At 41.0% G+C, this 27,981-nt stretch overlaps 1 protein-coding gene and 1 long non-coding RNA gene across 3 annotated transcripts in view; one reads left to right on the forward strand and one right to left on the reverse strand.

The window, feature by feature from the left end:
- Nucleotides 1–1,720: 1,720 nt before the first annotated feature.
- LOC121470616 (uncharacterized) lies at nucleotides 1,721–4,557 on the reverse strand. Its single transcript, XR_005981720.2, has 2 exons — nucleotides 4,407–4,557; nucleotides 1,721–3,207 (listed from the first exon to the last, which is right to left on the reverse strand). It is a non-coding gene; the product is annotated as an uncharacterized lncRNA (long non-coding RNA).
- Nucleotides 4,557–27,981, forward strand: part of SLC6A11 (solute carrier family 6 member 11) — a 94,798-nt gene continuing 71,373 nt past the window's right edge. The window contains exons 1-6 of one of the 2 annotated variants that reach the window (XM_072935068.1): nucleotides 4,557–4,837; nucleotides 5,290–5,520; nucleotides 8,248–8,382; nucleotides 8,558–8,698; nucleotides 10,082–10,172; nucleotides 27,436–27,568. In XM_072935068.1, the coding sequence (XP_072791169.1) occupies nucleotides 5,301–5,520; nucleotides 8,248–8,382; nucleotides 8,558–8,698; nucleotides 10,082–10,172; nucleotides 27,436–27,568 (720 nt within the window). In that variant the 5' untranslated portion in view covers nucleotides 4,557–4,837; nucleotides 5,290–5,300. Of the gene's footprint in view, nucleotides 4,838–5,165; nucleotides 5,187–5,289; nucleotides 5,521–8,247; nucleotides 8,383–8,557; nucleotides 8,699–10,081; nucleotides 10,173–27,435; nucleotides 27,569–27,981 lie in introns of those variants that run through there. The other variant, XM_012571865.5, reaches the window with a different exon arrangement.

Genomic DNA, 27,981 nt, shown 5'->3' on the forward strand with positions numbered 1-27,981 from the left:
CCCTAACCCTACTTTACAACAGGGAAAGAAAGAGTGTCTGGGATAAAATAAAAGATTTTATGTGCCTGCGGAGAGCTTCTGTAACCTGAATTAAATTCTGACATTGTTCACTGAGTACCTTTAATAATACAAAATATTTTAAGTTGAAAATATTTGTAGAATATTTGATAGTTGAAAATATATCCAGAGGAGCTGAGCACAAACTCTCCTCAGAGTTCATTCCTTTTCCAGGCTGGAGCAGCTGCCAATAACTGTGAGTTGGGCATGCTGATAACACCTGTGTCTGCATCAAGAGTGCAAATTCAGCTTCCAGTCTGCAACAATGATTGACTATAGGCAGTTGAGGTGTTGTGCATCGAGTTCTTCTCAGGTCTCTTTGGTATTTCTTTTATTTGGTCTCACTTGTCCCATTAAAACCTTTCAAAACTGTCTTCTCAGTGCTGGCATGTATTTGCCATTTTCTAGATTTCAGTTCACTGGGATGGGTGACTGCAAACTCTTGGAAGTTGTGGATAACCAGGACTGGAGGCTCTCTCCAAGTGTTGTCTGTGTATAAAATACATGTTTAAGGAACTCAAGGTACCATTACCTATTAGCAGAAGGGCGTGTCCCTAAAGCACGGTGGGAAAGGATGAATTAACTCAAGGAACCCCCAGTTTGTGCCGCCTTTTCCAGGGGATCAGCATAAATCTGCAGCAGAAATCCCCTATTTGGAATATTCTCACCCACTCCTGTCTAGAAGAGGGGGTGGAAGATAAAATGAAGGTAACAAAGTACTGGTTTCAGACTGACAGCAGGGGACAAGGGGAGGGCAACATCAATAGATGGAAAAATGATTTTTGCTGCTCTCCTCAACCCAAAACTCTGCATCTCACCCACTGAGAGGCAATAAATTGGATGGAGAGATATCTACAATGATAGGGGTTAAGCCTTTCTAAACAGAAGCCAAACAATCAGGTGGTGCTTTACTTAAAATTATCTGCAACAAAGAAATATTTTTTCCCCATTACAAAAACTTTAGGCACAAATCAGCCTATTTTTGATTGAAGTCAGCCTCTAATAAAACAGCTAAATGTGTTGGTCTTGTTCACAAATGGCTTTGTGATTTTAGGCTTTTGATCCAAAATATTGTCAGATTATTATCACTGCTGAAATTCTGATTGTATTTCTTTGCTTTTGTGTAGCTATTTACCCATGAGGAGTCCAGCTTTGTGAAATCTTTATAGGAGGCTTGTGCAGATTTTGCTTATAGCAAATCTAAATCAAAGGTTTTAAATCTGGAGAGGATTGTTGTTTCCCCCCCACCCCACCCCCCCCACCCCAGTTATATTGTCTCAGGATTTGCTATTGCAGGAATAACACAGAAATTCAGAGTTAAAATAGGGGAAAAAATGCGCCAAGCCCAAATGTTTAATTTCCAAAGCTATATCACATGACTTTAGCTGACATTAATTTTGGCAGCCTGGCAGAATCCTGTTGACATGTGGAATTTTCTTGGAAGTTGTTTTCCCAAGTTACTCTAGGTATAAATGACTTCTCTTGATTAATTTTAGTTTATAAATCTAAATAAATGTAGCCTTGGAACATTTGGTACTTCACAGCACCATTCTCTGGTGAGCAGAAACATCTGATTTCCACCCCCACCCCTGTACGCTCTGCACAGAGTTGTAAAGGATTCCTTGGGAGCGTGGAGATAAACATGAATAAAGCAGAACTTGAATTTCTTTTTAGGGCACATTATTTTAATGTGGGGCCTGAAAAGAATGGCCAGGAAACTTGTGCAGGGTGTCCCAACAGGCTGGGAGGAACAGGCAGGAATTCCTGATGAGGAGCACCAGAGACACAGAGAGAGCATGAACTGACTCCTGGCCTGTAATCCAGGGAATTTCCCTCACTGCAGCAGCAAAGGCCCCACCAGAATTTAGGGGAAAAAAAAAAAAAAAAGGGGTTCTCAACCTGTCTAAAATTTGTCATTTTTTTGTTGCAGACACTGGGAAGTGCTCACAAGGATTAGCAGCCAGCAATTACTTCCATAAACACTCAGCTGGGAGGAGGCTGAATGGGAATTGGTGCAGGAATACAGCAGTGGATAAAACACTTGACAGCAGGAATTAATCATTTCAAATACAGAACAAATCAGCACATAAACACCTTCAGCATCTGCCTGCAGACTGTCCCTTGCAGCAGGCCCTTCAATTTGGGATCATCAATCCATTTGATGAAGGCTGGTCTCTCCTCTACATTGAATCATCAGATGTTTACTGTCCCTCAGCTTTCCTCCATTTTTAGAATTACTCTCAGGAATAAAATGAGAATTCACTGTCAGCTTTGATGTTCAAGTGTATCCTGTTGAGCCTGCTAGGCCTGGCTGGAAGAGAAGAAAACAGGGTCTGTTTTGATCCCTGCTGAAAACAAGATGAAGAAGGAGGTAAAAATAAATCAACAAAAAATCCTCCAAGTTGAGTTTAGTTTGTGCGAAGTCAGCTTGGGCAAAATTGATCTATTCCACTCTCAATTAATGAATAACAGCTGCATTTAAAACAAAAACCACAAGTACACTGCCCAAAAATCAAACCTAGCTCTGGTAATATCTGTGGTAAGGATGCTTTAAAAAAAAAATATATAAGAATTTTGCATTTTATTCATTTTTCCCTCTGGCAGATCTCCTTTCCCAAGACAGGTTTGACTATAACTGCAAATGCTGGCATCAAGAAGGAAGGGGAGAGGCTCATCCTGCACCTGTTAGGTGCAAGGGTTGATGTGACAGAGAGTTGACAGGGTGAGGCCCTGGCACCCACTCTTGTGACAGGCATCACTGAAATGCAAAATCCTGAAAATTTTAACCACAGCAGAAGCTCCAATGTGTAATGTACAGGCAGGGTACAAAGTCAGCTCAAGTTAATTTAAAATCTATCCATGGGCACCTTGCCTTTGTCTTCCATGAGCACTGCTAAGAGGTGACCAGGCAGTGGGAAAAGCCCTTGGAGCTGGAGGGCGAGAGGGAGAGGATTCACATGGAAGAAGATCTGACTGTCTCTGGTTCATTTCCAGGAGAGAATCCTGGATTTTGGAGCCTGTGAGTTCCCAAGTGCATCCCCTGGACTTGCAGAGCAAAGCTTTGCTGATCATAACTGCAGCAGAGTGTGGAGCTGAGGGAAGATTTGTAGCAAAAACCTGGCTTGGCTGCCACCATTTGCCAAGAAGAAGCTGCAGAGATGAAGAAAGAAAAGGTATTTCATTTGGCTATGGAAACAGGGTGAAAATGACTAACCTACAAAAAAAATTTTAAAAGGAGATGGTTAGATGGAAAAAAAAATCTATATTCGAAATATTTGATTGAACCTGAAACAAAACCATTTGTAATATTTTTTTCCTCTTCTCACCTCTTTCACAGCTTGAATTTTAAGCCAAGCCCCAGCTAGCGATGCCCACATGGGCTGCTTGCTTCTGCATTTCCCTGGTGGAACTCGAAAGCGCCCACATTGTTTCCACACTTCCCAAATGTTCCCCCTCCGTTTATTTTTTCATCCCGTCTGTCCCCTGGCTCTCCCCGCCGCCCTTTCCAGCTGAAGTTTGTGTCATCTCTTCCCGGCGGGTTCCTTTTTTTAACTTGCGGGGCCTGGGCCAGCCCTGAGCGCTGCAGGTGAGGGGCTGTCCCTTCCCGGGGCTGCGGGGATGGGACAGGGCTGCCAACCTGCCGGGGGTGGGACAGGGCTGCCAACCTGCCGGGGATGGGGATGGGGACAGGGCTGCCAACCTGCCGGGGGTGGGGATGGGACAGGGCTGCCAACCTGCCGGGGATGGGGATGGGGATGGGACAGGGCTGCCAACCTGCCGGGGGTGGGGATGGGGATGGGGACAGGGCTGCCAACCTGCCTGGTGTGGGGATGGGGATGGGACAGGGCTGCCAACCTGCCCTGGATGGGACAGGGCTGCCAACCTGCCGGAGGTGGGGATGGGGATGGGACAGGGCTGCCAACCTGCCGGGGGTGGGGATGGGGATGGGGATGGGACAGGGCTGCCAACCTGCCGGGGGTGGGGATGGGGATGGGGACAGGGCTGTCAACCTGCCGGAGGGGGGGATGGGGATGGGACAGGGCTGCCAACCTGCCGGAGGTGGGGATGGGGACAGGGCTGCCAACCTGCCGGAGGTGGGGATGGGGATGGGGACAGGGCTGCCAACCTGCCGGGGGTGGGGATGGTGATGGGGACACGGCTGCCAACCTGCCTGGCTCGGCCCTGCCCGCGGGTCCCATCCCCGTCCGGGAGCTGGGGAGCGGGGCCGAGACTGCCGGGGATGGGGATGGGGACACGGCTGCCAACCTGCCGGGGATGGGGATGGGGATGGGGACACGGCTGCCAACCTGCCGGGGATGGGGATGGGGATGGGGAACACAGCTCCCAACCTGCCGGGCTCGGCCCTGCCCGCGGGCGGGGAGCGCAGCCGGGGATGCTCGCTGGTGATGCTCGCCTGGTGATGCTGGTGGTGATGCTGGGTGGAGGAGAAGGAGGAGGAGGAGGAGGAAGAGAAGGAGGGGGGAGCTGGCGGGACAGCCTGAGGTGGGCGGAGGGGGGAGGCGGGTGTTAAACCATCGCTCCGGGGAGGGCTGAGCATTTGCAAATTCCGGCTCCAGAGCGCGGGGAGCATCCTACAACCCACGCCGGGCCGGCAGCAGCGGCAGGGCAGGACGAGGCTTCCCGGCTCCCGGGGATCCCGAACGCCTCCTCCCCGGCCGGCCGAGCCCTGCCCGCGCTGCCGGAGCCGCAGCATCGCCCGCAGGCAGCGCCGAGCACAGCCCGGCCCCGTCCCCGGCGCGCAGGCACGGGCAGAGCCCGGGTGAGTACGGCCGAGCCCCGGGTGAGTAAGGCAAGGCCAAGCCCCGCTCCTGCAGCAGCCCACAGCCGCCCCAGCCCCTCCGCACAGCCCGGCCCAGCTGCGAGCCCGGCAGCTGCGGCACATCCCCGGCCTCTGGTAGGTCAGGCAGGCTGGCATCCTTACCTGGGGAGGGATTTTTGAAAGGCTTCCTTCTCTGCTAGCAAGTAACCTGTCACCACTTGGAATGACTCCTTCCCTTGCACAGAACCTTCTCTCTTCCCCCCACCCCTTTTTTATCCTTTCCCCTGCCTTACAACTTTTCCAGCCTTGTGGAGTTGCCTCCCTCATCTTCACCCGCAGATTTCCGTAGGTAACAAGAAGCCAGTGCCACCCTGGGAGATTTCAGTCACTGAAGATCAGTGCCAGCAAGTGTCTTAACACACCTGTGTGTTTTTTCTTTTGTTCTCCACTAGGCTGAAAAGTCATGACAGCTGAAAAGACTATTCCTATAATTAATGGCAAGCCAGAAGATGCTTTGGACCCAGAAGCGTCAAGTACCAACCTCGTCCACAGCAATGATAAGAAAGTTCATGAAAGAGGTCACTGGAACAATAAGGTTGAATTTGTGCTTTCTGTGGCAGGGGAGATTATTGGGTTGGGAAACGTCTGGAGATTCCCATATCTTTGCTACAAGAATGGAGGAGGTAAGATGGCATCACGTGCGGATTTACATGGGAATTAAACACGGGAATGAAACAGTTAAGAGTGCTTTGCAGTGATTTATTGCACTAGTGAGAGAGATGTGTTCAGGATTTCAGTGCATGTGCAGACAGGGAAGCATTAAACATCTGACAACTAAGAAAAATCGTTGTGTTTCTCTTTCCTTCTCTCCAAACACTGTGTGGTTTATTTTTACAAGTTGCTGCTGCGTTAGTAAATTGACACGTTTTTTTCAGGAGCATTTTCCATGCAGGAGAAGCCAGCGTTCAGTTATAGTAGTACACGCTGCCTTCTGCATGTGAATACACACCCAGGCAGACTTAACTAATTTTGTCTGATGCAGAAAAGAAGGCAGCACTTCATTTGTCACAACAGTGTACTTTGGGAAGGATGAATATTTTTTTTCTAATAATGCCACAAAGACTAAATTTATTTTCTTTGTCGCATGAAATTTTTTTTATACCTCAATGTTCTTTTTTTTACCCCCTTAGCACTTCCCCAATTCCTACAGCAAGACAGGGGAAGATGTAAAACTGCAGGTTACTCGAAGAGAGCAATCCCTAATAAATATAAAATATGAATGTTATTTGAGAGAGAAAAGAGCAGACTCAACTTCTACAGAGTGTAACATGTGGCATGGATTGGTTATAGCTAACTGTAAACTGTATAAGATAAATGACAGTTGAGAATAAGCACATCAGCTGTGACTTGGGCAGCAATGAAGAAAGTAAATTACAAACTCAGTTTAGAATTCTGTGGAGTGGGTTCAACATTCTTCACACTTAAAGCCTGAGTCAGTGGCAGTGTAAACACAGAGGCTGGAAGAAAAATAGGATGTTCGGGGCTGATAAGAACTGATCTGCCCCTGATGGGTTTGTTTGCTGTGCCAAATTTCTATTCCTTGTCGCTCCTTATCTGAACTTGAGGATGGTTTTTAGCCTGTTTTGTGTGCTGTTTCTACAAGACAAATCCTGCTGTGCAAATTTTGTTTATTGTTGGAAGTTCCTTTCTTTATGTGTCTGTATTTTGGCCAAACTTAGGTAACAAGAGTTCAGCTCTTTAGAGAATGCTGCCACCAGATCCTGAAAATTAACATGCTGCACATCATATGCACAACCTTTTCTTGGTGATGGTCGAAGTGTTCCCAGAGAACTTTTGGCAGAGGAAATGACAGGAATATATTTTTGGTGTGTAATTTTTTGGCTCCTGCAGCCATCTTTACGTGCACATTTGTAGGTGTGTGCCAGCTTGTCAAAAGGTGATGCTATCATTTTAAAGGCTGTAAATGAAGTATAAAGAATTTTCATCATTGTTTTGTGTGATTTGATGAAAAATAAATGACTTTAATATCATATTGAATCACCACTGTACTCTTTAAGAATAGAATAAGTGGGTGTGAATTAATTGGTCGTGTCCTGGCACCATGGGACATTTGCCATTGACCAGTTTTAGTCAATGAAGGCTCAGTCTGTGAGCTTGTGTAACCCCCTGCTGGAATTAGACCAGAGTTTGTTTTTAGGGCTTAAATCTGATGCATCCAACTCCTTGGTGTGTGCTAGGGGAAGACAGTGGTAAATATCTGAGCTAGTTGTGAAATAAATTGCTTTTAACAGAACAAATCTAGAAGCTGTAGTTTGGAACTTGTGAGGTGAGACCTCTCTGGCACTTACTCCAAGTCATAACAGGAAGTGTAGAAATAATCATCTGTAATTTTAGGCTGTGGATGTTCAGGTTTTGAGGAAAATTAACTTCTTTGTGTGTTTAGAATGAGGTATTTCTTGAACTATGATCTTTTTGCAAGCTGGGCATCCTGATGTTTTCAGATGTTCCTGATGTATGTTCGGGTATGGAAAAACAGTCCAAGCTGGTACTTTGAATTTCCACAAGTTGCATTGTTAAACTGACTATGATAGTGTGTATGATGATCCTGGCCAGTGAATTATCCAGAGAAGTCATGCCAGTATTCCATTCTCTGTGGAATCCCTATGGATTGCTTGAGAGGCACCCGGGATTCACCTCTAGGGAAATTTCCCGGCTGAGGGAAGAGACTCCCGGTGAGGAGCTGAAGGAAACTCAGTCAAAGCAGGTGGATTTAGTTGTCTCAGCTGTCTAATCAGGGTGACTGAAGCAGGGTGTGGGTGTGCTGTGTTTGGGTTTTGCTGTGGTTCACTACCTGTGCTGGAGTTTGCTGTCAGCATCCAACCAAAACATTGATGCTTTGTTATTTTCCTAGAATTTCACATCAGTATTTCTGCCTGATAAGGCCAGGCCCGGCTTTTCTGTCCTTGTAATCAGTTCTGAAGTTTGTTTTCTCATTCCCTTTTTTATAAATTCCCTTATTTTATAAATAACAGGAAAAGGATTTCTCAGATTTAATGTCTGTAATGCTTCCTTACCCCTGAAAAAAGCAAGGATGGGTGTGCAGACCGATCTGGTGCTGGGCAGAGCAGAACTTTGAGCTGAGCATAGCTGGGATCTTTTCTGTGTTTAGAGACTCCTGAGCTGACTTTAGGCTGGGGAACTTTGGTCTGCTCTGTTTTAGTCCATGGCCCTGGCTTAGAGGTTAACTTTGGATATTTGGGGCAGGGCTAAACCTTCCTGCACTGCACTGATGGCTCACAGCTGATCCTTCCTGTAATGGAAAAATCCTCTCTGTGCTACTGAGGAGCCCTGTTCATTCTAACCAACACCCCCTCAATGTTCACTGGCAGGTGCTTTCCTCATCCCCTACGTGGTCTTTTTTATTTGCTGTGGAATACCAGTATTTTTCCTGGAGACGGCCTTGGGACAGTTTACAAGTGAAGGAGGCATCACATGTTGGAGGAAAGTTTGCCCTCTCTTTGAAGGTAACAGTTCTGTGTTCTACTGCAAAACAAAGCATTCCATTTGCATTAAATGAAATAAATAGTATCAAAATTGAAGTTCAGATATACCTAAGAGTAAGCTTTTGTTTTAAAATTAAATATAGCCTGAAAAGCAAAAGTTTTCTTTCATATCTCACTTTTTGTTTTGCTCCTCCAGGCATTGGCTATGCTACCCAAGTTATAGAGGCACACCTAAATGTATATTACATCATCATTTTAGCATGGGCTATCTTCTACTTGTTCAACTGCTTTACTACAGAGCTTCCCTGGGCTTCCTGTGGCCACGAATGGAATACAGGTATGACCTCAGCAGAGATTACCACTACAAAAATCCTCCCAGGTGATTGATTATTATATTGAATTGTCCTGAACAAAGCTGTAGCAAAATCTGTACAAATGGGCCAATCTCATCCCGCTGCAGCAAGAGAAAGGAAACCTGGAGTGAAACTGCCTTGGACCTTTTTGGGTTAGGTAATTGTAAAGCATTTACTCCTCAAGAATATAATGTCAGCAGAAAAAGACTATGGATTTGTTAATTCTGTAAGATCTGGCTAAATCCCAAGACTCTCATTTGCAATCATATCTATTCTCCCTGAACACAGTGAGTGAATTCTGCAGCAGAGAATGACCTGATGACAGGTTGCAATCTTGCTCTTTCACTCTAATGAAGTCAGGAGGAGCTTGAATGGAGAGGGAAAAATATTAAATGTGGATCTTTGGAGTTGCTCTTTTAAATGCCAGATGTTGAGGGATAATGTTCATCAAGCTACTTCTGGAAATGTAGTCTCATAAATAATCCTTGCTGCATGTAAAGTAGCCTCCTGCACGAAGGATGAGGTATGTATTCAGGAGGGTTTGCAGGGTAGGGCTCTGCATCTGTCCTCTCATTGATATTTATGTCTGTAATTCTTTGCTTATTGAGTCTCTAGATCCCAAACATCCATGGGGAGGATCTCATCCCACTGTCCTTGTTCCCATGATCCTGAAATTTTGCACATGTATTTTATTTATTTATATACAGTCCAATTTCAAATGTTGTCTTTCATAGTTTTCAGTAACTGGCCATTTTTTTGTGTTCTTTGAGCACACCTAAAGCTGCCTGAAATCTTAGTTTCTATCAGGGAGGTAATTGTGGGCCCAGTGGATTTTGGCAGCCTTGCAAAGGAGCTTGGCCACAGTTACCACTGCTCAAATGCTTCACAGTGGTGAGCTGCTTTGCCCTTTGTGTTAGAGATAATAAGAACAGTGATAATAATAATAATATTGGCAGTGATAAGCCAGAGGAAATACCCACTTTCCTTCCCAGGAACAAGTGGGAGTTTATGGCTGGCCATGTTCCCTTTGTACCACAAACCACTGAACCAGCAGCTGGAGTAGGAGCATGCTGTAATTCCCAATCCATTGTCTCAATGTTCCTTTCCTCTGCCTGAGGGGATTTTTTGGCCCTGTGCCTCTGGGAAGTGTTGTAGGAGAGTCCTCATGGATGTTTTTCTGGGTTATCATAACCTGGTGCTGCAGAAATAGCAGCTGTGGCAATTAGTGCCCCCAGAAACCCTTTAACCCCACCCAGAAAATGTGGTGTAGAGTGGGGTCTTTAAAGGTGCACACAGTGGGACACGAAGGAGAACTGTACTTGCATGTCAACATAGCAAACGCCTTCTTTTTTTTGGTTCTTTTCTAGAAAACTGTGTGGAATTTCAAAAACTCAACATGAGCAACTGCAGTCAAGTCTCTTTACAAAATGCCACTTCTCCAGTGATGGAATTCTGGGAGTAAGTGCACAAAAACTTTATATTTGATCAGACTATTCACTACCTTTACATTTGATCAGACTATTCACTACCTATTTGATCATTTACACCTTGTAACCCTATAGCACTTAAGGATGTGAGTTAAGTTGGAAATTTCCTTATCCAACCACAGTCAGAATGAGAGTTTTTAACTCTTTTTTGAGAGGATACAAGGAAAGGAATTCCATAGCCTGAAAGGACACAGAACAAAGTGTGCCACTTGCTCGGGAGCTTGGCTCCTGCTGCTGGAGGAAAGAGCCTCCAACCCATACTAATGAGGAGGCAAAGGTGAAAGAAAGAAGATGATTTACAATATTCCTTTTTTTCCCTTTTTTTTTTTTTTTTTTTTTTTCCCTAAATGTTCTTTCCCTTAGATGTTTGAGAGCTACATCTTCATCCTTGTTTCAGCTAACTAATACTCTGGCTTCTGGATCTCATTATTTTTTAAAGGACTGTGTAAGTGTTAGTTATTCAGCTAGAATAACAGGAGAGTTTAACTCTCTCCTGTCCCCCTGACTCTGATTTCTTGTTAGACTAAGGGAAGAAAATCACATGTTTGCAGAAGATGATGTGCTTTTGTGATGACATATTTTCTCTGATCATAAATATTTAATCAGTGCAGTGTAGCCTCCCATTTGTTCCTTGCAGGGTGCAGTGTGTGTTAAGCCAATCAGAGAAATGGAATGTTATTTGAATTCGAAGTGATCTCCCAATTCAAAACTTGTTACACAATTCTGGGTTACTGCAAATTCTTGAGGACCTATTAATTTTATTTTTAAGACAGAGCCTTATTCTGAGGCTGTTTTGTGTTCAGGACAGCAACAGCTACACTTTAAAAAAACAGGAATTAAAACTCCTTGAAGGGAGAACTCTACATTGACATAATTTCCTTCAATCTTAGGATGTGCCATTGTCTGCCTGTATCTCTTTTTCTTACTACATCAATAAACTTAGATTTCATTAGTTATTTCAGCAAATAATACTGTTTTATTTAAAAATAAAATAACCCCTCAAACTGAATTAAAGCAGAAAATATGAGAGTCATATGCACTCCCTGGGTAAAATTTTCAATAGTCTGAACACCTAACATCTTAAATCAAAATGTATCTACTCACAGATGATATTTCAGAATAAACAAGAGTTTCTCAGGTGGCATCACTTAATGCTACAACTTTATTTTTGCAAACATCTGGTATGGTTCTTTGGGATAACGAGAATTAAGACTTGACATCAGTGAAATAAATGAACTATATATTTTGTCAAGGATTAGCCAATTTACCCTCTGCATTTATATGATTTTTCAACATATTCCAAACTCTGCCACTGGTGGTAACACCAGTTATCCAGAGAAGTAGGAAATGTTTTGTTCAGTTTAGTAAATTTTACACTCTCATATTTCCAGGGTTTTACACTCTCCTGTTCCTATGGTTTTACTCTCTCCTGTTTTTATGGTTTTGTGGGTTTTGTGTTAGTGCTCATCTCTGGAGTGCCTGGATTCCTGGCTCAGTGTTATTTTGAAGCACACACAAATCCATTTTAAGGACGTCCCTTCTCAGACATCTCTGAAAATGAAGCTAAACAAGATTCTCTAGGCTCCACTTGCAATCAAATTGCAGCGGGTTTTAACCCCTTCAATTTTGGGGCATATTTCCCTACCTGATTTTGGCTAAATCAGGAAAAAATTATGAAACTAGAAGGGATAATCAGATTTAGCCTTTTCTCTATCTGGTTTTACAGTCTTGTAAATAAAAAGTTGAAAATACACATTTCAATTTTTTTAAAATCACAAACAACAACAAAAAAAAAAGGTGAATTAAATAATCTGTTATTTATTTGTAATGCCTTTCCTTATTGTGTCACAGACAAACTTTTTGTAACACTAACAGTTTGCTGGCCAAAATAACTTAAGATATTAAACTTTTCTACTTTCTCTGTCCAAGTAAAACTGGAGTTGCATAGTTTTACACACAGGAAATAAATGTACTCTCTTCCTGCTAAGGAAGGCATTTGCCTTGTTTGAAATTTAAGTAGTTATGATGTTGCATGGCTTCAAAATTGGAAAAAAAAAAAAAATCCAGGAAAAAGTAGTTACATGGTGGAAGAATGAGTTTTATTAAAATCAGGATTGATTTTGCCTTGAAATAACTAATTGGAATTAAGATTATAATTAAATTATGTCTTAAATATCAGACATAAAAGCACAGCAGGGTCTTTCTGTATAAAGAGCAGATCACAGAGCAGTTCATACAAAGTGAATATTATTAAAAGAATTACTTTGTCTGGAGATAAGTGTTATCAGCAATGTTATTTCCCTCAGCTAGAGGAGGTGTTCTTGTGATGCTGCTTTGTGATTTTGTAAATTCTGCTGCCAGGAGCCCTAAACTCATTGTAAGCTTGTTGAAACAGACAGTAAAAAGGAGAGTTGCTGGGGTAGGGAAGGGGGAGGCTCCAGGTTTCTTCGGAACAGCCATTCCGAACCTTCCCTCTTTGCTCCCTGCAATGCCAAGGCTGCCACTGAAATTCCTCTAAGTTGTGGCCACATAAAGCAAATTTATTGTGTGAAGGGTTGGATGTGGGGGGAAAAAATGGGGTTTTGTAGGATTTTTTTTTTGTGGGGTTTTTTTTGTTGATTTAATCTGTGGATTAGAGTGGTAATTGTTGTGCACAGTGATCCTGTTTGCTTTTTGTGAGTGAGCTTGTTTACATGTGAAACTCAACCCTGCATTTGTAAAGTGTCAGGCTGATGCTGCAGCTTTCCTTTCACAGCCGTGTCCCATTGCCACAGCCTTTTAGAGTAATCACAGTCTTCAGATGGTTTTAATTAAGCCCAGCCTAACAAGTAGAGACTCGGTAATTCCCCAGTGGTTTTGCAGTGCTCCCAGTCTGAGAGCTCCTCATGCTGGGGAGGTTCAGGTTGTTGTTTCACACAGATTTACATTGTCAAAGTGCCAGCAGAGGTTGGGAGCAGGGAGACAAGTTGGATTTGGGTCTAAGTGTGTAAATGAACACACCACGTCCAAACCATCTTTATTTCTGGCTTTGGAAAGGATTTTTTTTCCTTTTACCTGGTGTTGCTAAGTCTTTTCCAGCAGCTAGGCTGTAAGGCTCGGTCCTTATTTACTCATGACTGGAAGTAAATCCAAATCCTCAGCTGGCTTGAGGATTGCAAACCCAAACTCCAGCCTTTCTGCTGAAATATTTGTAGCTTTTGCTGCTTCTGCAGCCTTGGCAAGTCCTAAAGCTGTGCCCCAAGTCAGGCAGGGACTGAGCCATGGGCAGAAGGGGCAGAGGATACCTGGCAGTGCCACCAAGCTTTTCCAGTTCCCCTTGCTCAGGTGTGCCCAGAGGATGCTGCTCCCTTTGCAGGAATAGTCTGACTGCTGAGAATTCAACTTCTCTCCCTGCTTTGGTAACTGCCTCGCACAGAGGGTGAAAGTTGAATTTTTGTCTTGCATGGATGGTTTATTTGTTAAAACAATCAAACCAAAAAAGGATTCGGGGATTCGGAGAGAAATCCTGTAGCAGGTCCTAGGTGCTGTTTTCCTTCTGATACACTCCAAAGAACCTGATAAAACTTCAAAGCTTTAAATATTTCTGTGAGACTGTAATTGATAACCAGTTCCCTGTAGCTACACAGTAAAAATGGGCTGATCCTGCTGGAGGTGCAGCAAAACCTGGCAGTTTGGATTATCTTTTCTTCTTTTCCTGCTTAGAAATATCTATCCCTGTAAGTGTTTTAAGGCTTCATTTGGGTGAGTAGACACCACTGACAACTGATCAAAATTAGGGGATTAAAGGATTTCTTATTCAAGAAGGCCTTGCAAGCTGCAGCCTTGAGAAGTTCCAAATTCTGTGTGTGCAGGGAAGCCGCTAAACTGATAAAAAAATCACTTTTTATTCTTCAATCTCACTGCTGCTGTGTTCCAAAGGACAGACAAGAGCCTGAATTTCCACTTTTCTTTTCATACTTGTGCCAGCACTCAGAGACTCAACCTGTTTTCTCCCATCTATGGCCTTTCCATCATCATAATTGTATAGTTTGTTTAAGGATTTTCTAAGGGAAAATAATAATCACACTTTCAAGGTATGGCACACAGAATTTTTGGTGTCCAAAATTTGAATAGTTAAAAGTGGGAGGTGCTAATTACTGGTAAATTAAAGCAGGACATGAAAAAGCACTGTGGCTGTGGGTGAGGGTGTATTTGCAGCCTGGCAAACAGAGGGGAGATGCTCTGCTCCATCATTTTTCTGCTTTCCTGGGAGAGGAAATTGCCTGGCAGGTGTGGGGCTGCAGCCATGCCCGTGTGCCCTTTTGGCTGCTGCTCCAGTCTGTCCCCAGGGGCAGGAATTGGAGCTTTCCAGTGCCTGGGAAGGAGCTGCACAGAAAGAGGAGCCGGGTTTTGTGGCTGATTCCACCTCAATGGGTTTTTATTGGCTGTGTAACAACAAGTTGGTGCTCTGTTAAAGGAGCTCTGCTTGTTGGCCTGTCACTCTCTGGAGGGGGTGACACATCCCCAGCATTTCCAAGTAAAGCCTAGTGAGAAAAAACATTGGTTTTGTCTGGGCTGAAAGAAAAGGGGCTGTTCTCAGCAAAAAGGAAAAGGCACAAACCCTTTCCTTGCAAAGTCAAGAAAGAGGATTTTCCTGTTTCATTCAGGCCACAAACGAGTGCAGGAGTCACATTGTGGTTAATCCCCAGCACGCTGAGAAGTCAGGGGTGAGGAGAGCCCGCTCAGTGCCCAGGGGATCCAGCACCACCCCGAACCAGCCCCTTTGTGGGTGTCTTGTAGGGCATTAAACGGTGCCAGACCTTCCTCTTGCTGCCCAGCTCATAAGGGGCCGTGTGAAAATTGCTTTTTCTTTGGAGCCTTGTGAGCTCTCCATCTGGGTTTGCCTCAAGATCACTGACTTTGCCTGACTTCAGCTGAAAAAAGCAAATGGGATGGGTACCAAAATGCTGCCAAATTCTCCTGTATTGAGGGCTGGACCCTAAGCCAGGTGGATGAACTTCCATGGTTTTTGATTTTTGCATTTCCTGTCCAAATGCTGCCAAATTTTCCTGTATTGAGGGCTGAACCCTAAGCTGGGTGGATGAACTTCCATGATTTTTAATTTTTACACTTCCTGTTGTACATAACACTTTTGCTATGGATGATGAAAAAAATTACCTTAAAGTTTGCAAATTCTCCTAACTCTCTACTTCTTTGGGAATTTGTAGCATTTGGTTGGTTCCTGTGTCGATACACTGTCAAGTTTTGGCTTGCAGTGGTGTCAAAACCAGAAATTAAATTTTTGTAGCAAAGGTCATACATGAGCTACTTAAAATATGCCTTAATTGCACAATTGTTAAAGTTCTAGAAATGCTATTATTGCTACTAATGGTAGGCAAAAATGCACAGAAACTGAGTTGCTTGAAAACTATGAGTTTTAGAAGCTGCTGTCTTAGATATCCAATTGTGCTGAGAAATGGTAAATCTGTTTTACTTGTAACTAATAAGGTCATTTTCAGTATTAGGGTTAAGATAGGAATGTGTGTTTAGACTTGAACATCTATAAATGCACTTTTTGCTGTTGTAGGGAAAGAATTACATGAGAGAAGCACATTTTGCTTGAAGGGGTGAAATTAATATAAAGTGAAAAGTCTAAAATAGCAAAACCTCAGTGGTGCCATGGGTGGGCTTGGCCAAATCAGCCAGGAGCAGCCCAAACTAAAATAACCAGGAGTGTTTCTTCTGCCTTTGCTAGGGGTTCATTGGTTTCTTGTAACTTGTTGATTTGCTGGGGTTTTTTGGGGGGTTAAATTTTTTTTTGTTATTATTTTAAAAATGTAATTAATTAAATTTTAAAATTAATTTTTTAAATAGAACTCTTCTATTGAAAGGCCTCCCTTCAGCTATATCTGGTTTTATGCAATTAGAAAACCATCTCATCCCCTTTTTCCTGAGTTGTTATGTACAACATCCTACAAATATCTAAACAAAATTTTAAATCTTCTAGAAAACTGAGAGTAGGAAGTATCTACACAAACTTTTAAAATTCAGAAAACTGAAAGTAGGAAGTGTCTACATAAACTTTTAATTCTAGATAAGTGAAAGTAGGAAGTGCCTACACAAACATTTAAATTTGGAAACCTGAAAGTAGGAAGTATCTACACAAACTTAAATCAGGAAAAATGAAATTAGGAGCTGTCTAGATAACTGTGACATTTGAAAAACTGAAAGTAGGATACTTCTGGTGCCATTTGCTGCCTGAAACCAGTTAGTTCCCTCCAGTAGCATCTCATTCCTCTGGTTTTTGGCTATCTCAGCATGGATACTGTGTAAAGGATAGATTTCCCTGAAATTCATCAAGCCTCTATCTACTTTTGGCTCTTGAAAAAATATAATCATAAGAAAAATCAAATGTTTGGACAGTTTTTAAGGGTATTTCCCAAATATGGCTTTGTACATTCAGGATGTTAACTGAAAGGTGGTTGCTTGGGATTTTAAATCAAATTAAATACTCAAAGGAGGGGGATTTTTACTGTGTAAAAGTCATAATGAGCACAGGCTGGAAAAGCAAAACAAAACAAGGTGCTTTTAAAAAAAATTATTTCACTATATTCTTATATGGCAGCAAAGCAAAATTGTTTTGCTGTGTCAGGAGGACTTCCTGAGGAAGCTTGTGAAAAACGCCAATCACTTGGTTTTTAAAATTTTAAAAGTTTCATAATAACAAAATGATTATAAAAATAGTAATACAATGAGAGTAATAAAATTTAGAGTTAGGACAATTACAAGACAATAAAAAATAAAGAATTATGGATGTCCGGATTCTCTCGGACACCAAGTCACAAGAAGCATCCCTTGTGAACAAAGGAATAACCTTAAAAGCAACAGCCTGTTGCATATTCATATATCTCATACATGATGCATAAATTCCTTGCAAATTCAGAACTTTGGCTGGTTTTTGTCAACTTCTTCCCCTTAATCCTGGTGGCTCTAAAACGACGGACAGAAGGTGGAAGAATGTTTGTCTTTTCTGATAAGGAGGCTGGAACTTTTTATGGGCCCCCTTCACTGACATCTCTGTGTGAAGAGTTTCTTGATTATCTCATCTTGCTTGAGTTTCTAACAAATCCTATATAGCAGAGTTTCTATTTTAACATTATGTTGTAACCTAAAACTACATTTATCACACTACTTAAGATAATTAATACAGCATAACTTTCTAACAGTACACATATAATATTCATTGTAATATTTGCGAAAAGCCAATCATAAAATTTGCATTTTTCACAAATATTGCCCTGGAATTCCTGGAAAGGCTCCATGGCCCCAACCAGTGCAGGCCTCGGAACAGCACCATGGGCACTGCTGTCCTCTGGGTGCAAAGGAAACCATTGAGATCCCCCAGATCCCTTCAACAGCTCTTCTTTAATTATTTCACATCTGATGTCCATAGGTTTTAGTTAATAAATGAAAAATTGATCCAGAAGAATGAATCTGGATTTAATTAATAATCTGTAATTTTTAGTGCTACAGCAGAGTGATATTTTATGAAGACCTGGGAACTGCAAATGTGGATAAAGCATTGAGACCTCCCAAAATAACTCCTGTCCATTTGCAGCTTTCTTTTTTCCCTTTTGAGCTGTAAGTTGTTTTTTTTTTTTATTCCTTGTGCCCCCTTGTGCTCTTTTTCACATCTTAGGTTTTTTTTGTGACTGAAGTTAAGGCCAGTGAGATAAGAAATATGTCAACAGAGGAATTTTTTCCATTTAAAATTTTTTTTTTGCCAGTCAGGTAATGATTTTCTTTTGGCCTGTTCTGTGAGGGAGAGATAAGAGCTTATCACCATTCATTTGTTACATGAATTTGTAGCTAAAAACTCACTGTGAAGGTCTGTTTTACAAGATCATGCAGTAGTTCTCAATATTTTGTGCTCAGTAGTTCTCATTGGATGAACATTTAATTAATAGTGAAAAGCTGAGTACAACTGTACAGGTTTTCTAAAAGGCTCCACACAAATTCTGAGAGGCATCAGCTTGACTTGATTTCTTCTGGGTGCTTTCAGCTCACAGCTGGTGCTGTGTGCTGAGCTAATTTATACCACTCAAGGTGAATAAAAAGGGAGATTTTTGTTGCTAGATGACTTCTTCAGAGAGGAGAAGAAGGAAAATTAGAAAAAAAGCCTGAAGGAGTCATTGGATATATTGAGAAAAGGGTCTGTAGAGCAGGGGTGAGTGGAACAGCACAAAAAGTGATTTAACAGGATTAAACCCTTGGGGTTGGTTAAGGAGAAGTTGCCATGACTTCAGTGAAAGAGGGGTAAGGAAAATAGGTCAGGAATGGGATGCTCTGTGTTTTTGCCCTCACTGTTTCAGTGTGAGAGATACACACATGTAAAAATGGAAAAATAATATATTTATACATTATTATTATACATATATACATTATTCTACATTATATTATTATTTATACAGTCAGCTTGTACTTACCTTCATGAGACGGGGTTGACACAAGAAATGTGTCATTCTTTTCTTGTTTTGCAAGCTGTGCTAGAAATTTCAGAGAAAATTCAGCAGAGGAAAGCCTAATTTCACTTTTTAATTGGAGGTGTGTAGAAATGGGTAATGAATGGAACAACATTCAACCCTGGCAGGAATTTAAGGAGAAGGAACTGGGCTGGAGAGCAGCAAATGTGGCTCAAGCAGGAATGATTCATTCTGTTATGTGTAATTCACACTGGATCTGCTGGAAGAGGTAAATATTTCAGAATAATGCTGTAGCTGAGGGATTCTTGCCAATGTGGCCACTGGGAATTGTCTGTCTGCTGCCTTGAGAAACAAGCCAAGTTTGGAATTCAGTGCTTTTCCAGAAATGAAGTCTTACACTTTAAAGAATTTCCCATAAATTTCTCTCAATCTGTACCCCATGGATTATCTTCTAAAAGCTGAACTCCTTCTTTCTAATCCTTGGGCACTGGTGGTTGGGGAGTACATGTGGGTATCCAGCAGTACCTGCCAAGGACCATTTTTAGCTCTTGTAGAAACCTGTGGGTATATTTCCTGTTTTAGAGTTTCCAGTAAACCCTCAAAAGAGAAGTTGGGACACTGCACAAGGCCTGTAGCTCTTATTCTGGATATTCCAGAAAAGCCAAAGTGTCAGCCCGTGTTGACTTGCAGAGAGAATTTGACATTAAGACTCTTTCTCTTGGTTTTAAACACTTTTAGTGACTAAATGTACAACAAATCCACTGGGATTTATTTAACTTTGCAGTTGTAACCTTGCTGTTTCTGGAGGTGTTTCAGTGATTACCACACCACTGCCCTGGGAAAACACCTGGCACTACCAGCCCATGTTTCGTTTCCCAAATAGTAGACTCTGGGGCAGGGAGGAAAGAAAGTCTGAAAGGAATAATTTCTTTCTAAGGCATTATCTCTGTCAGATATTTGCTCTCTGGGGGGGGTTAATGCTGTCAGTGTGCCACTCTTGCCCATGCCATCATCACATCTCTGAGCTCCTCAGGGCAGCAGGACAAAGCAGGCTCAAGCAGTGCCCCGTGTGTGTCTGCTCCTCCTGCAGATCCAGATTGCAGGATTTGGGTGGAAGTAAGGTCAGAACCAATTTCCTGCAGCCTGAGTGGTGTCCTGGAGGCACCAGCAGGAGCAGAGGATGGAGCAGCTCTGCTGGCAGGAGAGGCTGGCACAGCTGGCATCACTCACCCGGGCAGGAGAAGCTTTGGGGTGACTGAAGGGAGCTACAGGAAAGATGGAGAGAGACCTTGGCATGGAGTGCCAGGAAGAGTGGGACTAGATTCAGACTAAAAGAGATTAGGGTAAAATGGGATATTGGGAATTAGGAATTGTTCCCAGTGAGGGTAGAGAGGTCCTGGCACAGGAGCCCAGAGCAGCTGTGGCTGCCCCTGGATCCCTGGCAGTGCCCAAGGCCAGGCTGGACAGGCTGGAGCAGCCTGGCACAGTGGAAGATGTCCCTGCCCATGGCAGGGGTGAAGCTGGGTGATTTTTGAGGTGCCTTCCAACCCAAACCATTCTATGATTCTGTGCTACTCTGGGGCTAAAACTCATAAAGGTTCTCACTGCTCAAAGATGCGTTCTCCTGGAAAAGGGAGAGGTCTCCCACACATTTTTGCTCAAGTCCCTCCTCAGAGGTATGTGATCTTCTAACTTACTTTTTGTTTATGCTGTGAAACTCCAAAAGTCTCTAATTTGACAGTTATCTTTTACAGCCCTGTAATGTACAGAAGAGGATTTAGGTGTTAAATCTGAAAAATGTTTCCTAGCTTTGATATTTCCAGGACATTGAATGTTCTATACCTGCTCTCTAAGACAAGATTGCCCCATTCTTTACATTTTAAGTGTCAAAAGATAACAAACCATACCAGAGAAGAGAAACCTTGCAAATCAGTACATGAAATCCAGTAATAAATTGAATGAAGAATTAAAACCACTCTTTTAAGGTTCCTTTTATTGAAGGATATATTTTTTTTATCTTGATCTATACAAAACATGTTTATGTTAAGTAAAATAATCCAATAATTTCAGGAAGTAAGCTGCCAGCCTTTTGATTTCACTTTTATATTTAGCATTCAGCATAGATTTTTTTAAGTTTATCAGTATCATTTTCCAAAGTTATCTTATAAGTAGATAAGGCAGTGGAGAATATCTCAAATCTTTAATATCTTGTGTTCTCTGGTTCTTTCAAAACAACTTGTTCCTTCTCAGCTCTTTTTTTCCCCCACTTTGGAGTTCTGCAGTCTGGATGCATGGATCTGCCTCTCCCAAATTAGAGAGCAATTAGCTCAGATTAGACAGCCACAGGGAAATGCTTCACCTTCCTGACAGGTGTTTTGGCATGGGAAAGCTCCTGGCACTTCAAGCATCCACAGAGGATTCTGATGCATGGGACTGGAATACTGAATTTTCAGAGTTCAGTATATCTGCTCAAGTTTCTGAGTCAGAAACTGTGTATTTGCGCAGGATACCTGAATGCATTTGGGTATGAGCTATTCAAAGCAATTTCACTGAAATAAATGAATATTAATTGCATAAAGTGCAATGAGAGAAAGAAAGATGTGAGTTAAGGAAATGTCTTTAGACATAAACTTAAATTCACTTTCACACAGAAATAGAGGATGTCTAAAAGATCTCAATCCTCTCCCCATAAACTGTTGAGAAATCTGTGCAGCACTGGCCCTCAGGTGTGTTATGATTTTTGAACAAGGAGCTCAGAGACAAAATTCACAAGGTAAATATGGGCTGGGTTTGACAAGTGTAGGGATAAAAGTGCACCAAAATATAAAATGAAAAGGGCTCTGTACAGGGGCACTGCATGATTTGGTTGTTTTTTGTTCCCTCAGGATGCTCTGAGGGCAGAGCCTGGCCCAGGGTAAAAGGGAGCTTTGCCCCTGAGCTCCTGGCTGGGCACATCCCCAAGGAAAAGGCACCTCAAGGGCTCCTCTGCCTGGGTGCTGTTTGTTGTTGGGTTGTTTAGAGCCAAGTGTCTTGGAAACTGCTCCAAATGCAAGTGGGAACATGAAGGGACCTTCCTCAAATAGACTGGAGCTGTTCTTCAGCTTCCCAAATCATGAAATAACTCAAGAAATGCCCCAGAACATTCCTTTCAACAATGTGTTGGCAGCTGTTAATCCTCTTTCTATTCAAGAGCCCATTCCAGCTCCTCAAACTTCATTAAAGACCATCTTTCCCAGGAAAATCCAGTGTTCCCATAGCAAATAAATAGTGTGTAAGCTTTCAGAAGGTTTGTTTTCAAGTTTGGCTGGAAAGGTTGCTTTTCAGTTATCTCATGACCTTCCCCACTCCAGCAATTCCAGCAAAAGAGGAGCCCTTCTTCCTCTCACACGCACTGAGGCACCAAATTGAAATGTCTTTTAGTACTTTCTCAAACAAATTAGTCCCATTTTCAGTAGGTATCTAATACTTGTTGAAATAATCTCCCAGTGGGATTTTATCTGTGTAAATTTTGCATGTGCAGTGATGTGAATTGAGGGAACAGAGGTAACCCTTGGCAACGGGGTATCCCTGGCATGTGGGGAGCACCAGGTCCTTGTACAAAGTCTAATTTCTTCCTGGATTCATTATTTTATTAATTTATGTGTACTGAAAATATGCTGAAATTTTTCTTTATGTAGTTCTATTAGTTCTATAGTTCTAACTAATTAGATAGTTCCTGACTATCCTTTTTTATTTCCTTTTTAATCCACATTTATATTTAGATTCAAGTGAGATTTAAGCCAGGCTTACAATATTTGTTACTCTAAGTAGAATTAATCTACACTGTAGTAATTTTGTCATGATTTTGCTCAGCCCAACTGCACAGACCCTTGTGACCAGACCTCAGCATTTCTGACAGCCCCTCTTTGGAGATGTGCCCTATTATTCCCCCCAAATTTATCTTTTATTCATTAGATTCCTGGAACTTTTGCCATTCGTATTCTGTGTTATTTACAGGAAGAAATGTAAGAATCTTCACTAGCATTTAACCAATTTAAATGTGTGTGATCAGAGGCAATGAAACCTCCAAGCACAGTGTAAGGCACCACAAATCCACTCTGGCTGAGGTTTAATATTCTACTTACAAGCAAGATATGCTGTGGAGAATTAATACTTTTCTGCTACTGAATTAAAACCCTGCCCTGCTTTGAGTTAACCTTTGGTTCCAAACTCCCCCCATGGCAGTGGGGTGTGTTTCCCTCAATATTCTGCCCAAGAAGATCAAGTGCCACCAATCCCTTGGCTTCTCTCCCAGCCTCTGGGTGGGTTCAAGGGGCTGAAGTGCTGAGTATTTTTACACAACAAAACAACACCCCCTTAAACAGCCACCACAACAAAACAAGCTCAATACCTACAATAAATACTTTCAAACTCTCATCAATGTCTGTTTTTAATGGGATCTAACAGTAATTAATGATTTGTGTCTTCAGTGCAGGGCAGATCTTTCTCACAGCAAAGTTTCACACAGTCTGAAGTTGTTGCCAGCAAATTCTGCTTTAACTGGCTTGTACCAAGCAGGGATTTGATGTTCTGGAGTAATTCAAATGGTTACCTGCAGTTGTACTGCCAGCTACTGTGGTCTCCCAGGTTCCTGGGCTTTTATCTGTCAAGGAATGTTGTTGATAATCATTTCTTCAAATAAATAAGTGGCAGCAGTGAATTCTAGTGAGAGAGAGTCAAGATATTTCAATGAAATATCTGTAATTTCTTATTTGATTTAAGAGGGTTTTAAAGACGCTCAGCTTCAACAAGTCTTGATACACAGGATAAAGTTATTTGTTTAATTTCATCCAAGTGTGATGCGAAGCAGCTGAGCTATAGATTCACTACAGAACTTTTCAAATTTGCTCCTTCAAATCAGAGAGGAGCAGATTCAGTGCTGGTTTTACTGCTTGTTTCTGTGTTCTATGCATGAAGAGCTGAAGAGAACGAGGCAGTGCAGGGCTCTTGCAGGTAAGAGAAGAGGAGGAAGGACTGGAAGAAGCTACATAACCTTTTTTTGTTGTTGTTGTTGTTTTCAATGATTTATGGCAGGTTTTAGGTAGAAGCTGCACTGCTGAGGAGCAGAGCTGTGATCTGACCCCTGAATATCAACCTCACTTCTCAGACACGGGGAGCAATCATATATATCTAAAATCCTTCCCCTTTTCCTATTATTTCAGTCGAATAATAAAAGAATGGAGGTAGATGTGACTAAACTGAAACTCTGTGAGTACAGTTTCGTATTCTGATTGCTCCATCCTATCCAAACTTCATCCACTGCTGCTGTTTCAGATGGTTCCAGCAGCAGAGTTTAGGTCTGGCTTTAGGGAGAGCTGGGAGGGATTTCCCTGCTGGCCTCTGGGCAGGACTTTCCCCTCCTTGGATCCGTTCTTTGCATACATTTCATCTTATAGATTAATTAGCACTTCTGGACCTGTTGCTGCTCCTTTTCTGATGGAAACACCAAGCCTTTGTTCTGCTGGAACAAAGGAAATCCAAAGCATTGACATCACTTCAGGGTAATTAAATCCTCATTATGGTGCTGACAGCTCCCATTGATTGGCACCACGTGTCTGTTTTCAATAGGACCCGCGGGGATAATTAATTGTGGCGAGCCCATTAATTTGCCATTGTGACACTTTGCAGAAGTATCAGAGTCCTTCGTGGGTGGAGGAGGTGGCTCTGCTCTTTGGGACTTCCAGAGCATCCAAAACTCTGAGCTCTTTCTGCTCCCAGGAATTGGTTGCTTAAAAAAATCTTCATCTTAATCCTTCATTAAAAATAATGTTCTTAAAGCAAAGGCGTCTTTTGGTGTGGGAAATATTTCAATCATGTGAGAGAGAGGGAGAACATTTATTTATGAAGTTGTTTTGCAGACAGGAAGAACAGTGTAGGAATTTAAGTGACTTGCACACCTATTTTGGAAAAGGAACCTGACTCATGTTTAGGTTCACAGGTATATAAATAAATCCAAATAGCCATAAAAAACGTGGTTTGATTAAAACATAAGGAATTTTTTTTTTCATTATTAGTTCACAGTGAAAATATAGCTAAATTAAAAAGCCTTCTATTCCACTATTATTGTGGCCCAACTGTAAATATTTGTCTCAGATTTCATCTTAAAAATGTGCTTCTTAAAAGGCCTTTTATTATTTATTGCCCTATATTATTTATTCCTTTTCTTATCATATTGTGCCAATTTTTGTCCTGGATCTGCTGCAATTAATTTCTCTTCAAAGTGATCTAAGAATTAAAGGACTTCATTTGGGTTTTGAATAAGAATTTGTAAGGAGGGTGGACTTCATCCTAGGTAAAATTCCATGTTCATCTGTCAAACAGCTTAGAAGAACTTGAATTTTAACGCTGTATTTCATCACCTCTCTGTGTAATTATGTCTCTGTGGTGTTGTTTGCAGGTATCAATTATGTCCTTCCTCTTCTTGATTAAAATAACCCTTCATTAAAAGCCACCTCTCTTCATTTGGGTGCATTTGATGACAGACCTTCAGGCACTTTGCAGGTCTTGGCCCGCTGAGGGTGCTCTGTGCTGGATCACTCCTCTCCCAAATTGGCTGCTGGGAGATTTGAAGAATTAAGATTTGAAGAATTAAGATTTGAAGAATAAAAATTTAAAGAATAAAAATTTAAAGAACAATGCTTTGCAGAATAAAGATTTAAAGAATAAAGATTTGAAGAATAAAACCAATTCCTGGATGGGGAGGAGATGTGGATGAGGTGGCAGCAATTTTACATTTAAGCAGATAATACTCAAGAAGTTTGTGTTGACTTCCTGCCCCCTTGTTTATTGGCTGGGAAGATCAATCTTTATAGCTGTGAAATATGGAGATAAATTCTGTGATTTTGGGTTTTAATTGGGATTTTTCCTTCCCCTGTTAATTCTGCCATTCCCCAGCTAAAGGGGAAATTTTAAACAGATATTTTGTGAGTGGCTGCCTCCATCAGGAGCAGGAGCTGCAGCTCTGGAGGTGTGGAACCTGCCCAGGTGCTGCAGCATCTGCACAGGCACCTGGGAAACCTGGGCATGCTTTAATATTTCCATTTTCCCGCTTGGCATCTCCAGCCTCCCACTCCATCACTCCGGGAATTTCCCTTCATCCTCACCTGCCAAGGGTGACAGCAGAGACAGAGCAGATTCCTCCTTTTTCTCATTTTTTAAATTTCTTTTTATTTCATTTAGATATTTCTGGTTTATATAAATATAAATTATATTTACTTATATATTAATATAAAGATTATATTTTTTTCATATAAATATTCTATAACATTTAACTGTTGTATTTTATTGGCTGGAATTACAGGATCAGACTTCATATCCCTAAATTTATTACCTCACACAATAACTGAACCAAATACAAAAAAAAGAATTATTTTATATATTTAACTGTAGTTTGCTTGGTTTGAATTTAATACTTAACCTTTTTACTAAATTGCAATTAAATAATGTGTGTACCTATGTAGACATTAATCAATTGAAAGCAGTGAAAATCAATTAATTTGTTTTCACTCACAATGTGGACGGAGAGGATTACGAGCCTGAGGTTGTAATAATTTGTAATTTTTATTGATTTATTAATTAACTTATAACTTTAACTTTATTAATTTATAATTTATATATTTATTTTTTTATTAACTTGTAATACAGAATTTAAAGAAATCTCTGCTCAGGATGGTTTATTTCATTTTGAGTGCTAAAACCTTTTATGTGAACGTCTTGGTGAGTGCATTTGTTGCTTTAAGTTGCTTCAAAATGTTGAGGTTTTGAAAAGAAATATTTTAATGTTATTGCTCCAATTACAAAAGGAAATTCAAGAAAATCAAGGTTAACAGGTAAAAATAAAGGTTAGAATTTTTTTGGGGGAAAATCAAACTGAAAAAAAAATTGATTTAGGAAGTGGTTTATATTTGGTTCATATGTCTTGGTAACTAATTCAAATTTTTTCTTTTTCTTTGACTTTAAGGAAAAGTTGTTCTAAAATTCAAATTTTGTGGCTGACCTGAAGAAGTGAAACATTTGTTCATTTATAACAAGATACAAAATGCTGGGAATATTCTGGTTTATCTTTTCTCTTCCTTTCTACTGTAGCATGGGGTATATTCAGTAGTGAGTAAAGAGGAGTCCTTGAATCAAATTAATTCGGTTTTAACACATTGTTTCACAAGTAATGCTGCTTTTCTTCAATACTATAATTTTTTTTCATAATTAATTCTGTTTTATCCTGGCTTTTCATATGTAATACTGTTTTCACTCAATATTATAAATTTCTTTTGTAATTGATTCAGTTTTATCCTGATTTTTCTTATGTAATGCTGGTTTTCTTCAATATTATCATCTCTTTTTTTTTTTTTTTTTTGTAATTAAGGCAGTTTTATCCCAGTATTTTATATGTAGCACTGTTTTAACTTAATATTATAAATTTCTTTTCAGTTAATTCAGTTTTATCCTGGTTTTTCATATGTAATGCTGTTTTTTTCAATCTTGTAATCCATTTTTTTGTAAATAATTCAGTTTTATCCCAGTATTCTATATGTAGTACTGTTTTAGTTCAATATTATAAATGTTTTTTGTAATTAATGCAGTTATATCCTGGTTTTTTATATGTAATGCTGTTTTTTTTCAATATTATCATCTATTTTTTTTTGTAATTAAGGCAGTTTTATCCCGGTATTTCCCCTGTAATGCTGTTTTAGTTCAGTATTGTAATGTTTTTTCCCTCTTTTTTCCCCATGGAAGACGAAGGGTGCTGGCAATTTCTGATGGGATTGAGCACATTGGGAATCTGCGCTGGGAGCTCGCCCTGTGCCTCCTGGCTGCTTGGACTATTTGCTATTTCTGCATCTGGAAAGGAACCAAATCCACTGGAAAGGTGAGACTGAAATATTTTTTTCCACTAGAACAGGAGAATTTCACATGTGTGAGGAACTGTAATTAATTGTAATTAAGAGATTTTTGTGGATTTTTTGTTCCTTTTGGTTTCATGATTTGCTTGTTCTCTAATTCTCTTAGGCGAGGCTGGGTGGTTTTCTTTTATTTTTGTTAATTTAGCAATGAGATTTACTGAACAGAAAACAGGTTTTGTTGATTTCTCTGCAAATTCTGCAAAATTTTAATTTTGTCCCAAACTCTCAGGAGTCAAAACTCTTGGTCCCACAGGAGAGTCACTGAGTTTTGATGCACACAAAAAGAGAATTTAAAAATACAGATTGAACACCAAGAGCAGAAATAATAAAAGCACTCAGAGAGGGACCAAAATGGGCATATTATGGGGAAAAATAAAAA

The sequence above is a fragment of the Taeniopygia guttata genome, chromosome 12, assembly GCF_048771995.1.
Source record: "Taeniopygia guttata chromosome 12, bTaeGut7.mat, whole genome shotgun sequence".
NCBI lineage: Eukaryota > Metazoa > Chordata > Aves > Passeriformes > Estrildidae > Taeniopygia > Taeniopygia guttata.